The sequence below is a fragment of the Myotis nattereri genome, assembly GCF_964212035.1.
Source record: "Myotis nattereri genome assembly, chromosome: 9".
NCBI lineage: Eukaryota > Metazoa > Chordata > Mammalia > Chiroptera > Vespertilionidae > Myotis > Myotis nattereri.
In genome coordinates, this window is record NC_138084.1 from 6,047,812 (window position 1) to 6,062,971 (window position 15,160).

A 15,160-nucleotide genomic window follows, 5' to 3' on the forward strand; every position below is an offset into this window, starting at 1 on the left:
TGATAATCTTTAAGAAAATGCTCTTTTCCATTTCCCCCACCAGTATACCCAGTTTGTCTGCTTTGTAGTAGTTTTCTCTATTTTTTTGCTTTTTTATTAGCTAACTAGAGGCCCAGTGCACGACATCCCTCAGCCTGGCCTGCGCCCTCTCACAGTCCAGGACCCCTTGGGGGATGTCCGACTGATGGCTTAGGCCTGCTCCCCGCCATAGGGGAGCAGCGGGCCTAAGCCAGCAGGCAGACATCCTTAGTGCTGCCATGGAGGCAGGAGAGGCTCCTGCCACCGCCGCTGTGCTCGCTAGCGAGCCTGGCTTCTGGCCGAGTGGCACTCCCACAGGGGCAGCACACTGACCACCAGGGGGCAGCTCCTGCATTGAGCTTCTGCCCCCTGGTGGTCAGTGAAGTGTCCTAGCAACCGGTGGTTCTGCCATTTGGTCAATTTGCATATTAGCCTTTTATATAGGATACTTTCCTTAGGGGTCAGAAAATTAATTGCTCCAGTGCCTAACACAAAACAGGCATTTGATGGTAAATGTATATATGGAAGCTGCCATTGAATGGTATGTTCTTCTTGGTAATATATTATCCTCTGCCTTATCCATTCAGGCTTAGTACACTGTCAATAGTCATTCCAGAAACACTGCCAGCATAGGACCAGGTCGTGGGGTAGGATTTGTGGGTGGCTGCTGTTAGGGCTGGAGTCTTGCCCCATCCTGTAGTCTTCAGCAGTCAGGTGGTGGAACTGTCTAATAACCCAGCAGGGCCCTTTAGCTTTGAGATTTGGTGATCCTAAATGCAGAGCTTGAGCAGGTTTGTCTCTAGGTCCCACAGCTGGGCAAGAAATGAAAGGGGGGGAGATGGGATCTGATGATCATAGCTCTCCTCCATCTCCCTGCACAGATAGTCACTATTGTTTTCACAGTACCCTGTCCTTGTCCCTACCTAGCATTTATCAGATGTAATTAGGGTTTGCTTCTCTACTAGGAACCACATGTCTTGTTCACCACCCAAATCCTGGCTCATAGTAGGAATTCAAATTAATTCAGGAGCTTTTAGTGTGAGGGGCCTCAGTGGATTCTGAAATGGTCAATGTACCCACAACATGCAATTTCTCATTTAAGAACTGAGGCTTAGAAATTAACACATTTGTTCCTACTCAGCAGTCTTCTTACATTGGATAAAAGCTAACCCTTTTCCCAGTGTTACCTACTCTAGGAATGAAAGAATTTTCTAAGGGAAAAAGAATTTGATTCGTCAGGGCTATTTTCCTCACATAAGGAACCTATTCTACCATCTAAACCAGCGGTCACCAACCTTTCAGACCTCATGGACCACCAGTGGTCCAAGGACCACCGGTTGGTGACTGTTGTTCTACTGCCCAATACAGTAGCCACTAGCCACATTTGGTTAATTGTAAGATTTAAAAATTGTAAGACTATCAACTTCTCAGCTTCATTAGCCACATTTCAAGTCCTCAATACCACATGTGGCTAATTATCAAAAAAGTTTAAAGCTCAGTTTCTCAAGCCACATTTTAAATACTACAAATTGGTATCTACAAATTGGACCTCATAGATATAAAACACTTCCAACATTTCCCAATGTCATACTGGACAGTGTTGATGTAGCACCGTTTTTGCAGAATCCACTGTTAAGTTAGCACAGAGGAGAACCGGAGATTTTGGTGAGGCCAGCAAACCTGTATATATTTATTTGCTTTGCAGGGTATGTTGCAGGTCAATCACAAGGAAATTCCAGTATCTTTGCTTTATTCTTTGTATACTTCACTACTAATTGGAGTATATGCACTGACAGGTTAACCTCTCTAGATTGTTGTATCCTACCCCCAAAAAGCAGGGGAAAATTTTGCTTCACCTATGTCAGGATTATTTTAAGTGTAAGGATAAAATATGTGGGGAAAATGCTATATAATTATAATCACGGGTAATGAGGAACATTGATGCCAGAGTGGAACATTAATTGGTTGCCTCCTGCATGTTCCCACCTGGGGAACCAGCTCATTACCCATGCTTATGTCCTGATCAGGAATTGAACCAGCAATCTTTTGGTGCATAGGAAGGTGCCCAACCAACTAAGCCACAGCAGCCAGGGCAGACAGTGAGAATTTACATGTCAACATCCATATAGGATACAATAAAGCTTAAGTAGGGTTGAATCTGTCATTAAGTTTATTTATGGGGATCTAAGTAATGGTAATAAAAATGTCTATAACTTTTTGTTAAAAAAAGATCTAGAGGACACATTTCATTGCAGAATGTTAGCATCATCAATCAATATCCTCGTTTTTCTGCTCAAAATATTAGGACGTTTCTCTTCTTTTGACCTATCACAACTATCTTATTCATTTTATCTAAAGTTTAATCCTAGCAGAGTATTAATACCATGGGAAGAGAACTCTTAAAATAGTTTGTAAGTGAATTTAAACAAACATACACTCTGAAGTCAAATGGAATCAACCTGAAAGGTCCTTGGTCATACTCTGGCTCATCCTTTTCCCAATGCAGGGTTCTCCCTGTGCAGCTTACTTCTGTTACTACTGACCTGGGTTTGTGGAAAGTGTAGCTCTGGTTTTTAGAGAGGAGGAGCATATTTAACAATGTCTAAAAAAGTTAGTTAGCTAACTTCTCTCCATCCTCTGCTGAGGCTACAATACTTCACTAAATACTTCTAAAATCTAAATTTGAATTCATTTGAATTTTGTAGTTTGAGCACAACTGAGAAAGAATCAGAAGCTAATTGTTGTAAATAACATTCACACAAACACAAAAGGATACTTAAGTGTTAGAAACGTTTATTTGTCAAAATATTTTTAAAAAATGGGAGGAGTGGAGCAAAACAAGGCTAAATTTCAGCAAATGCTGTACCACGATCACATGTCAGACATAAAAAAATAAAACACCAACAAACAAAACACCCCCCAACCCCACCCCAGTGGTCCTAGCAATTTCAGAGGATTAGCTTCAATGTTAAATCCAGAGCTAACAGAAGAGGAAAAGGTTGCTTGCCACTAAATGGTCATTTTAAAGGCTAAGGAGATGTTTCAGGTAGATAGGAGGAAGGATTCAACTCCTATGGAAACCAAGATAAGAGGGGTTCCACTGTATAGGAAAAAGGGGATGCCAGCATAACCTTACCTAGTGCTGCTCAAAGGCTGAGAATATAAGGAATAGAATGAAAGGCTACAGACCCTCATATTAGGAGGAAAGAAAAGTCAACTTAGAAGAATTAAATTAAGAAAACATAGTTGGTCACAAACTCCTTTGTTTACTGAAACATGAAGCAATGGAAACATCCCGGCAAAGGGGACCGCGTGAAGCAAGTTCTCATATATGACCGCAGCCCGAGGGTTCAGTCCACAATTATCCTACCTGAAAGAGAGCACAACACAAGAGGCTTACACAGTGCCTGGAGGGCAGCTTGGCTCCGAGTACAAGGGCCCTGGTCCTGTCCTGTATTCCAGGGGGAAAAGAACAAAACAAAACAAAACCAAGTCAGACTGGATCAAACCGACCCCATGTAATTACCCAGGCCTCTTACGGCTATATGTAGGAACCTACTTATAGCTATAACAGAACTAGAAGCAATCTATCTGGAACACTGCTGTGTTGTTGATAAATACGTATTTCTCATTTTCTTGCCCATTTTTTAGGCAAGACAACTTCTGTAATACACAGCTATTCTCACTATACCAAAGGGCATACAGACATTACCAAAGACTGTAATTTTATTTTTGGGTCCAGGAAAAGCAGAAGATGCTAAGATCTCAAATATGGCCAACTGCTCTATTTATTCTAAATTTGTTTCATCTTAATCTTTCACAGTTAAGTTTTCAAAAGGAACAATCACAAAGGGTATCAAGGAGTGTTTATTTACCCTCCAACATTACCTATAGGTCAGTCATAGATTTAGAATCATAATTCTAGTAGTTCCCCTAATTGACCATATCTCCCTTATCAAATCAAAAGAAGAAATCCTAAAATTCTCTAATTCTTCCATTGATGATGGAAGCTCCAGACACCAATGGCTGGGGGAAAAAAAAGTTAACTCACACCAAGCTCCTCTACTTATTACAGACAAAGGGCCAAATCTTGGTCTTGATCTGTGCCAATGGACTTCAAAAGCTGTGACGTTGAATCAGTTCTGCTAGAGTGAGACCCGAAATTGGATCCCCAACAGTTCTGGAGTATTTCATCCTGGCAGCCTCATTACCATCAGGCTCCTGGGACTGCAACCAACTCAGGGTTATTCAGTCCATTTGAGGTTCACACCTGGAAGGTAAGTTTCTTTAAAAGTCATCGTTAAAAAGAGGTTAGTTGAACAACCACTGCTTGAACTCAAAATTCACTTTAAAATAACTAGGCAATATCCTTTAAAGATCACATATACTAAATATTTAACTTTGAAACATTCAAGAGAAAGAAGTTATCTGACAGATAATACCACCTTATTTTAGAGGCATATCCCATTTCATGGCAGATTCAGCTGTATTAAAAGTAAAAAGTAATGGCAAACTACACAAGTTGTTAAGGTTATCAACTTCATGCACATGAACACAGTACTGCCCAGTGGTCTCAGGAGATCCCAGTCTTGTCATGGTCTCATAAGGGTATCACTTGCCACAAGTTCATGCCAAATTTGCTTCTCACTATGAAAAAGGGCAGTTCCTACTGCTTTGTCTTCTTCTACGCATATACCAAAGGGATAAGTTAGGAACCCTGGAAACTCAGTGGTAACTAACTTTAACTTTGCTACTAGGCCTCCCATTCAAGTGATTCTCAATTTCAAGGTACAAGGAAAACCAGAATAGAAAGTTGTCATGATACCATTGCTACTTGAAGAGACTTATCTATCTAATTACTCTTGCCCTTCTAACATCTTTGCATACATTTTCTGAAGTAGGAAAAATTAAATTCCCAGGGTCACCAGTGGGATTTTATATACATCAAAAATTACCCTGTTTATCTAGTCCTTAAATGTTCCTTTCAAACCAAACCAAACCATACAAAACTTGCTGGGAAAAAAGGAAAGCATCAGGCTGAACATGAAAGTATCACTGACTATGCAGAGATAGCTTACGTGCCCATGTACAATGAGATGCTCCAGATCAGCGGTCGCCAACCACTGGTCAGTAGGTCCAAAAGGTTGGCGACTGCCGCTCCGGATTACTAATAAGGGACTTCATGGGACAGTAGCATCAAAACACTCTGATTTCAAGCAAGTGTCTTATAACTAATCACCTAAAATTTATAAACTTTATTTGGCTTATAGCTATATATTAGAAGAGGTTCCTCTGATAAAGGTTAATAACCCAAGTAGTATTTTTATTAGCCAACTGGAAGTCTATAAAGGTGTAGTTAAAATTCTCACTGTGACATGCATTATTAACTCCTGAACCTGTATTCTTCAGCTTGTACCACAGTGACTTTAGTGGAAAGATAATGGGTTTAGGAATCAGCCAGGCCTGAGTTTGAATTCTGGCTCTACTTCTCAGTTACCAGATGACTTCAGGCAAAGTACTTAACCTGAGGCTTAGCTCCCTTCTCTGTATAACAACATATCTTAAAGGCTTATTGTGTAGGTGAAATGATATATATACAGAGGGCACTTAACAAATGTTAGCTCTCTTAACTATGTTTCTGTAACCCAGATTAGCTTACACTTAAATAACAGTATTCTCACTAACAAACTCAGTTTCTTCTAACAAGTAATTTATACTTTTTGGATACTAATGTCCTGACAGCAAACAGGTGGCTTTAGCTTCCCCTCTACAGCATGGGTCTCTTTCAAGGGAACTAAATGGGATCTTTTAACCACACCTACCCCACTCTCACCTCCAGTTTTTAAAAGGCTGAATACCGTGCTCGGTCCACATACTGCTCCCGTTCATACCGGGCCATGTCATACAGAGAATTCCGTGTAGCTGCTGAAGCCTGAGACAGCTCACTGTCTGGCCCATAACCGTAGCCCTCTCCAACTGTGGGGAGCACAGCTGCAGCACGACGAATGGGGCTCCTGTCCCTTCCATAATAGGAGGAAGTGGTGGCAGCAGCAGCAGCCATAGCTGAGGTGGCAGCAGCACCTGAGTTCGGCAACAGGTGTCTGTCGTAGGGATCAACAGAAGAGTTGAGGTGACTGGTCACAGCTGTGTTCTGGACTTGAGGCAGATGGGACATGGTCTGTTCTGCGTAGTTGTATGCAGAAGCTGCTGCTGCTGCTGCCACTGCCTCATAAGAGCGAACCCGGTAACGCTTATAGTAGTCGAGTGCTCCATATGCATCGTTGTAATACATGGATTCCCCATAGCCCATGGTGTAAGGCGTGCGCACGGCTCCATATTGTTCATTATACTGCTCAGTAAAGTCTGCTACGCGACCCGTACGATCTACTGGGCACTCTTTAGACCAGTGCCCCTCCTTCCCACACCGATAGCAGCCACTCTGGTCTCCCATCCCAGGGGCAGTCCGAAGGCGGCTTGTAGACAATTGCACGTGCATTCTTTTGCCTTGAGAAAATAGATACAAGATTTATTATAACTCAGTCAGAATTCTTTATCCTCCCCCAAATGAAAGTAAACTAGTTGGCACAAAACACACACATCCACACACACACCTGAGATCCTGTTTCAGCAATCCCCTCCAAAAGCAGTTAAAGTTTTAATATAGATAAGAGCTAGAAAATGTGGGTCCTCAGAGACCAGTCAACACTTTCTACTTACACTAGGTAGACCGAATTTCATCCTACTTCTGTCTGCACAACTGTCCCCTGCCTAATACAGAAATGGAAAGTTTCCACTTTTTACTAAGACTGTGAGATTTTATTTATTTTAAATGGGACTATGAGATTTTAGCAATTCAAACCTGCCAATTCTTCCAAACCAAATATCCAACAAAACCTCAGTTATGCCCGATTTGGAAAGTATCTTACCAAACTCTCCCTGATTTATTCAGGGCCATTAGGCCTGAGAATTTACTGCAGCTTAAAGACCACAGCAAACTTCTGTCCATCTTGTTTCCTCCAGCCACTATTGCAGTTGTCACAAAAGACTATGTTGGTTACACAAATCATACCTGGTTCATCATATACTTTATAAGACTCTTCAGATTTCAACCCCACCCCCACTTTTTTCAGCATGCCTACTGTGGAAAAGAATTCTATTTGGCCAAGGTCTCTGAATATCAAAATGAGATCTTGAAGCAGTACTGGTTTCTTAGGGACGTTGTGCTCCCATGTAATGGAATAATTAACATTTCATCCTGTCATGTAGTTTACAATTCTTTATCGGGGATTATCTACTTGTTAGAAAAATGCAGCATCTGTCTAAAGTCCTCTGGGCACCCATACAAACAAGCCACATTCAGGGAATGACCAGCACCAAGGAACAGCTAAGAAGAAGAAAGTCTTTGCCCTGGGTTTGTGTACCACCAAGCCCAGACAACCTTACTGATGAAAGCATCCAAGGTCTTTAAAAGCAGTTTGAGCAAATAAGTATTTGGGTTAGTATTTAGTCTCAAACTGCCTAAGACTTTGGAGATCAAGTCAATGCTTTTCAAATTATAGCCAAAACACAGCCAGTACAGACATAGGGAACAGGGGCTTCGCATCACTCTTAAGGGCTGCTCAGAACAAATTTCCCCCCTCCGCGATCAGCAAGTTGCTCTCTCTTCGACAGACCTTGTTCTGGATGCAGTTATGCGATAGGAGGCCTCGTGCTCCACCATCCTGTTGGAAACAGCCCGATTCAGGACGGCAGCCAGAACAGCGCCATGCACTGACCCTGAGAGGGGAGCGGGTTAGTGCGGTAATATCACTTTAGTCAAACTCATTTCTGCCCAATGTCTAAGATTCCTACCACCCCAGTTTCCAGCAGTTGCTGCCTCCAAATTTAACCTTTCTTTAGCAGAAATAAAGGTGCTCAGATTTTTACTTCCAACTGCTAGCAGAGAGGCAGTATCCACCATACAGTCACTGATATAGTCAACAGATACCAAATGGCAATAATTCTCTGAAAGCAGCATTTAGCCATCCCACTGTTTTCAGCAATTTGAATATTCTTATTCCAATTCTTAGAAGGACCACATGCTAACTATGCATAGAACAAAAACACACATTTTCTTCTCCAATTTATATAGGTGTAGGGTTCACTATAATTGAGACTGGAGGATTACAAATTATTTGTCTTTCAGCCATGCATGGTGACATTAATCTGTGTGACAGACATAAACTGTGCTCCAATTGTGAAGTCAGACTATCCAATATAAAAAGCAGCCAATCCAGGAAACTTAGAAATACATTTTTAAGAAAAAAATTGCAATTTAACTTGCTCTTTACTTTTATAGATTTTGGGTGCTTTTTTTTTTTTTTTTGAGAAACAAAAACCAGTGATTTTTCCTTGATGCTTCTGTTACTACATCGTTTTTATCCCTGCTCTAAAGATTGGAACTTCTAAGTTTATAGGTATCTGTGGCAAAATCTACCTCTAGTAGTAACTATGAAAAGGACTTAGGTTATTTTTACTTATTTATTTTTTTACCTAGAACTAAAAGATCTGTAATAGAAGGGATAGTTGTTTTTTTTCCCCCAACACAATCTTCCCAAAGATTGTAACTATGCTTTTAATTTAAATCCCCTAAAGTTTTTATAATTGAAAAATACTGTGCTTTTCTATTATCTTAAGGAACGAGAGCAAATAAAACTGAAAGAAAAGTAAATTTTACCACTCCCCTACACTTAGAAAACATAAAGATTTCCTGAGACCTTCAAAAAATACTGAAATGCACTGCCAACATTTTTCTGAAATCTAGCCCAATAAAAGTGTTTTCTTCTGAATTCTGGAACAGAAAGGAGTATTAAAATGCTGAGGTGTGCAACCTGGGGTCCTAATTGCTGAACTCCTATCATTGCCAGGATCCAGAGGCTGGGGATGTAGCTGACACACAATAGTACTTCAGTTTAATGCTTGTTTACATATTGGGGGGAAAACACAAAACACCTGAACTCTTACATATTCCCAATTCAGCTGCCTGAACTGTTTGTTACTTAGGAAGGCTTTAAGGTTTTCCAATGCAAGCTGTTTGCTAACTCAATAGGGGTGTAGTTCACTGCTGCTGTGGAGAGGAAACAGATCCTGCTGCTTCTTTTTAGAAGTCAAACAAGTCAGAAGCCTAAATGGCAGTCATTAACATATGAAGTTGCAATAGATGCCTAAAGTGGTATTCTTAAGCCGCTACCTTCATTAAATACCTGCAAAGGATTTATCAAAAAATGTGATAAATTGGTATCTGGATTGTATTTTCTGTAAAACTGCAACTTACTATCCAACTAGAGGCCCCATGCACGAAATTCGTGCAAGGGGCTTGGCCCTCGCAGCCGCAGCGGCTTGCCTCAGCCCTCACAACCCTGGCTTCCTCCGGAAGGTTGTCTGGAAGGAAGTCTGGGCTAATTAGCACATTATGCTTTTACTATTATAGATGCTAAACTTTCTCTTGGCATCTGGGGGAAAAAAAGCTGGTTATAAAAACATCTATGTGTGTAACTCAGAGTACTTCCTCCAGAGGGGTCAGGCTAAGAACATGAAAACCAAATAAAGGATCTTTCTTTCCAGTGATTACATTGTAAAAAATCTTATGAATCTTGTGTAGTCAGATATCCACTTCTTAAAGTAATTAAACCTGCGTTATTAAAACACACATTCCTCCCAAACCAACTTCCCCCAATTAAATGACTTTTATATACATATTTTGGACCCTATCTCTTTATTCAACTGTGAAGTTTCTCTGCAGTTGTTTTTTTTTTTTTTTTTTTAAACAAAGCTCATCTTAGATTCACCACATATTTAAACAAAGGTTATTTTAGATTCACCACATATTTTAAAATATATTTTTATTGCCTGGCTGGTGTGGCTCAATGGTTGAACATTGACCTATGAACCAGGAGGTCACAATTCGATTCCTGGTCAGGGCACAAGCACCGACTTGATCCCCTACCTCCTGCATGCCCCCCACTGGGGACCGAGCCTGCAACTTGGGTATATGCCCTGACCAGGAATCGAATTATGGACCATGGGTTGATGCCCAACCACTGAGCTACACCAGCCAGGCTCTCTGCAATTTATACCTGACTTTAACTGCATTCTTTTTACATTTTGCTTGTTACCTGTCAAAAGAGAACCCACAATTTTCTCTGCCACTATTCATGATTCCTTCCCCTATCAAATGAAAATACTAAGAATATCTTTAAAGCTGTCTGAAGTGCAACAGCTTTCCAAGATAAAATAAGAATAGCTATCATGCCCAGCTGGTGCAGCTCAGTGGCTGAAGGTCGAATCATAAACCAAGAGGTTACTGGTTCGATTCCCAATGAGGGCACATGCCCAGGATGTGGACTCGTACCCCAGTAGGGATGTGCAGGAGGCAGCCAATCGATTATTCTCTCATTATTTATGTTTTTATTCCTCGCTTGCTCTCCCTCTCTCTGAAATCAATAAAAACATATTTTTTAGAAAAGCTATCATATTTTAAATAAGTTTCTAACCATAACAAACATTTATTGTTGTGAACACTCACCTTTCACCACATAGTGTTTTCACTGTCAAAACACTTTCACACATATCCCTCATTCTGGCCTCACTACTATTCCGTGAAGGAGGTACCACAGGGATTACTAACTCTATTTTGTAAGTGGGGAAGATGGATAAAACACTTGTCCAAAGTCATAAGACTAATTAACAATAGCAAGTATCTAAGGACTTTTGCCCTAAGCTTTAAAGAGCAGCTAAAGGCCACGGTACCACTGGCTGTGACCAGAGATATTTGCTGCACTATCTGCAATCTCCTCTATTTACAAACTTTCTTACCCTTTTCTGGTCAACCTTTCCTCTCCTTCCATTTTGTTTCTGTTTTCTAGGTTTAGCAGAGGGCCCTTAAGTACTTCTTAACAACTCTTTTACTGGCACTCAAGACAAAAAATGGTGTTAATTTATGACCCTGAGAAGTGGCTGTAAATGTGTAGTTCATCAACAAAAACCTTGTAGAACAGTGCTGTCCAACAGAACTTTTTATGATCATGGAAGTGTTCCATATCTGCACTAATACAGTAGCCACTCACCTCTTGTGCATTCTGGGTGCTTGCAATGTGTGCAGTACAACTGAGAAACTGAATTTTAAATTTTATTTAATTTCAATTTAATAGCTATCTGTGGACAGTACAGTTCTAGAGTTATCAGATGACCTCCTGTACCTTTATGATTGGTATAAATAACATACTATTTACTAGAATATCTTACTGGATCTCCTTAGAAGCAGGACCATCATTCCCATTCAATCTAATTATTTTAGAATTGTTTACCTTTAAAATTAAATAATAGATGGGGCAGAATACAGACAGTCCCTGACTTACGGTGGTTCGATTTTATGATGGTGGGAAAGCAATATACATTCAGTAGAAACCATATTTTGAATTTTGATCTTTTCCTGGGCTATCAATATGTGGTACGATACTCTCATGATGCTGGGCAGTGGTGCCCCAGCCACAGCTCCTTCAGCCATGTGATCACAAGGGCAAACAAATGATACTCTATGGCAGTGGTTCTCAACCTTCCTAATGCCATGACCCTTTCATACAGTTCCTCATGTTGTGGTGACCCCCAACCATAAAATTATTTTCGTTGCTACTTCATAACTGTAATTTTGCTACTGTTATGAATCGTCATGTAAATATGATATGCAGGATGTATTTAGGCAACCCCTGTGAAAGGGTCGTTCGACCCCCAAAGGGGTCACGACCCACAGGTTGAGAACCGCTGCTCTATGGTATAGTATTAAAAGTATTTTCAACTAAAAGATATTTCCACCTTGTGATGCGTTTATTGGGACATAAGCTGAGGAGAATCTGTAGTCCATCGTTTCTGGCTCTGCTTGAGCTGAACAAATTTGAGCACTCAAAAGACACTCCCCCCCCCATCCAGATTCACCGCCCAAATTTATAACATACGGATTCCTCCACATGTTTTTGTTTCTCTTGCCTACCACAACCCATCATGTATGGTAGTAAAGAGTATAAATTCTACACATCTAACCTCTCAAACATAAGGCTTCCTGGCCATAACAAAAGCCAGACTTTTATCCTCCCTTCTCCCATGAGGTACTCATGCCCAGGCAGATTTAACTTCCAACAGCATTGAAATGAGTGAAGCCTGAAGGATAAAATAACCCAGAGTTTGTGATTCTATGTAGTTGCCAACAATCTGAAAAGGATTTGGCAAATCTCAAGAATGGCAGACATACAATCTTCCTATTATTTCCAGCTAAAATAGCATGTAAGGAACAGCCCTGCCAGCCCCATGGTCCTGTGTTCTTGCCTGTCTTGACCTAGACCCCACTCAGTTCTGCCACCAAGACCCCAGAGCAGTTCACCTTGAAACTCTGTGTTGTCGAGGCCCCTGATGGCCTCGACCGCGTCCTCTGCCCGCTCCATGTGTACGAAGGCATAATCTTTCACGATGTCACATTCGATGACTGGACCGTACTCTTCAAACTTGGCCCGCAGCTCTTGGTTGGTACAAGTGGGACTGATGTTGCCCACATGCAACTTGGTTGAAGCTTTGCTCTTATTCTTGCTGGCTTCCACATTGATGTTCACCCCGTGCAGCTTGTAGTGGTGCAGGTTGCGGATGGCATCTTCTGCCGCCGTCTTGTCCTCTATGTGCACGAAGCCGTAGTTCTTGATGATGTCACATTCCAGCACCTTCCCGTACTGCTCGAAGAGTGAGCGGATCTCCTGCTCTGTGGCCTCCCGGGGCAGGTTTCCGATGAACAGCTTCACCATCCTGACGAGAGCCTGAGAGAGAAGAAACAAAATTTCCAGAAGTTAGGGGTGCAGGGGACAACCTCAGTGCGTTGTCTTTGGTTAAATCCTCCGCGTACGTTCTTGGTGCCTTCAAGACCCTCGCATAGGCGCCCGTTATTTTTTCTCAATAGAAGGAGAAAGGGTTGTTCTCAGGGAGCCGTGTGCGCTGTGTGGGGCACACAAACTGGAGGTCGGGGTCAGTATGCATTGCCTTCTCCATCATCTCTGTGAAATGAGGAGCATTTGAGTGACAGGCTTAGCCGTTTCACGTCTTAAAATACTCTTTCGGGGCAGGAAAGGGAAGAGCTCAAGCAGGGGCCTGAGGCACATATCTGAGTGTCCCCGGGCGCAAGGTTTTGGAGGGAAATCTGTGTACCTCTCCTCCCTCAGGCTTCACCTTTCAAGATACTCTCAAAATAAGGCCCCTTGGGCCCCAATCCAGGACACCTCCCTACTCCCGCCTCCCCCCCGCCCTCCCCAGCGGCCCAACCTGCAGCTCCTCGGTCCCAACAAAGGCTCGACCCGACCCCTGCCCCGCCTCCTCCGGAGACCCGGCCCCGCCTCCTCCCGTTGTCTTCCCCGGACCTCCCTCAGACAACCCGGGGCCGTCTCCGTCCGCTGAGGCCCGGCGTGGGCCGCCCCAGCCCGCCCTCGGGCTCCCCACACACCCACAAGACCCCCTCTTACCTCCGGGGGGCGGCGGCGGCGGTGGCGGCGGCTCCGCGTCAGAGAGAACCCTACAAAATGGCGAAGGCCGCTCGAGCCTCCGCGACCCGGCCTGTCCTCGCGCGCCAGCTCACGCACGCGCCAGTGCGCGCTCCCCTCCCCTCCCCCTCGCGGGAGCCGGGCGACCAATCCCACGGCCGCATGTAAATGACTGCCCCTGGCTCAGCTCCCGGCGACCCCGACACGGGGGCGGGGCCAGCTGGTGACGGCGCTGCGGAGCAGAGGTCAGCCCGCCCCCGGCCCCAACTCGCCAATCACCACCCTGGAAGCGGGGGTCGCCGCTCACGCGTCAGAAAGGTTCCGGACGCAAACGCTGCCTCGGTGAAATCAGAAAGCCGGTGTCACTAGCCATCACAATGGGGGATGCTGTAAGGGCTGCTGAAGCGGGGGTGCGGGGCCGGCAGCTGATGACAAAGTTACCTCACTGGGTCCCCTAAAAAGGGTTGCCAGCTTGGTACAACATTTTAGAAATACACATTTTGAGCAAACCTAGTCATTTTTTGTAAAGCTTTAAACATAATTAAGATTTTTTTTCATTGCAAACATGTTATTCATTGATGAGGAAGTAGAACCAAAGCCGGCAGAGCTGGGATAGCTCTAGGAGGCATTCTGTCAAGGCTCCCCGGAGTCATGCTCCGTTTGCTCACGTGTAGACGTGGCTGGTTTTCTCCCTAGCCAGGGTGTGAGCTCTGTGTGTCCTCGCAGCACCGCGTCTGTGGTGGCGCACCGAAGGGGAGTACTCGGTGCGAAGGCCCGGAGGGGGCCCTGATTCGGGTGGGGGTAGGGGCTCCACATCCACGCTAAGCTGCTGGGCTAGACAACTGTGAACCCCAGGGCACCGCGCGCCTTCAAGATTCAGCTGTGGTCTAAGGGCACCCCCTGGTGGCCAAAGGGAAGCTATCAGGCGGGTCACTCCCTGTCGCCCTTGGACAAAGAATAGACGTTTGTGGAGAGACGGACCGTTTATCTCTGAGTAGAGCGTGCGAGGGTGATTGTCAGTCACCGTTCCTCACTGTGATGGCTTCATAGAAGCTGTCCCGATGCCATCAGGCACGAATTCCTGAGGCTGCCTTCTCCCTCCCCAACTATTTTGATACGTGTCTTTCACTGGGATCTTTTTGCTTCCCAACTAATTCAGAAGAGGCACTGTTCTTGCAATTCTAATAACAGTCATGCTTGTCTCCCACCTACTGGTAGCTACCTCTCTCCTTCCCTTATTCTCTGGCCATTTCCAGTCTCTCTCCACCCTCAAACGTTTAAAACATGGATAGGGACCTCCTTAGCTATTTCTGAAATAGCTTTCACTCATCTTCACTGTACCGACTTCACAAATGGAGGCTCTGAACCTGCATCACCCACCTTTATGCACTGTGTTTTGGGTTCTGTTCTCTCCAATTCCCAGAATTTTCTGAGGTCACCAAAACTAATGTCCTTTGATTAGTATTAACCCTTCTGGACTTTCATTTCATTCATTATCCTTTCTTCTGTTTTTATACAGTTTCTTTGCATAGCTCTGTACCATTCCATTTCTTCACCCTGTTTCCTTACTTTTTTTTTTTTTTTGAACAAAG

At 43.4% G+C, this 15,160-nt stretch overlaps 1 protein-coding gene across 2 annotated transcripts; it reads right to left on the reverse strand.

Moving 5' to 3' along the window:
* Positions 1-2,791: 2,791 nt before the first annotated feature.
* Positions 2,792-13,685, reverse strand: LOC308524247 (RNA-binding protein 4B). 2 transcript variants are annotated; one of them, XR_013996395.1, is made up of 5 exons: positions 13,551-13,685; positions 12,431-12,854; positions 7,692-7,794; positions 5,852-6,522; positions 2,792-3,388 (listed from the first exon to the last, which is right to left on the reverse strand). XR_013996395.1 is itself a non-coding variant. In XM_081098492.1 (4 exons), exons 2-3 carry the CDS (start codon positions 12,840-12,842, stop codon positions 5,861-5,863), a joined length of 1,074 nt encoding a protein of 357 aa, XP_080954618.1. In that variant the 5' UTR covers positions 12,843-12,854; positions 13,551-13,666; the 3' UTR covers positions 2,792-3,388; positions 5,852-5,860. The 2 variants fall into 2 exon arrangements, 1 of the variants encoding a protein (XP_080954618.1); XM_081098492.1 differs by lacking the exon at positions 7,692-7,794 and having other exon boundaries at positions 13,551-13,666.
* Positions 13,686-15,160: the final 1,475 nt, after the last annotated feature.

Coding starts and splice junctions, on each gene's coding strand:
- LOC308524247 (XM_081098492.1), bottom strand. CDS start 12,842: ATGGTGAAGCTGTTCATCGGAAACCTGCCCCGGGAGGCCACAGAGCAG. Junction 6,523..12,430: donor CGACAACACAGAGTTTCAAG/GTGAACTGCTCT, acceptor TATTTTCTCAAG/GCAAAAGAATGCACGTGCAA.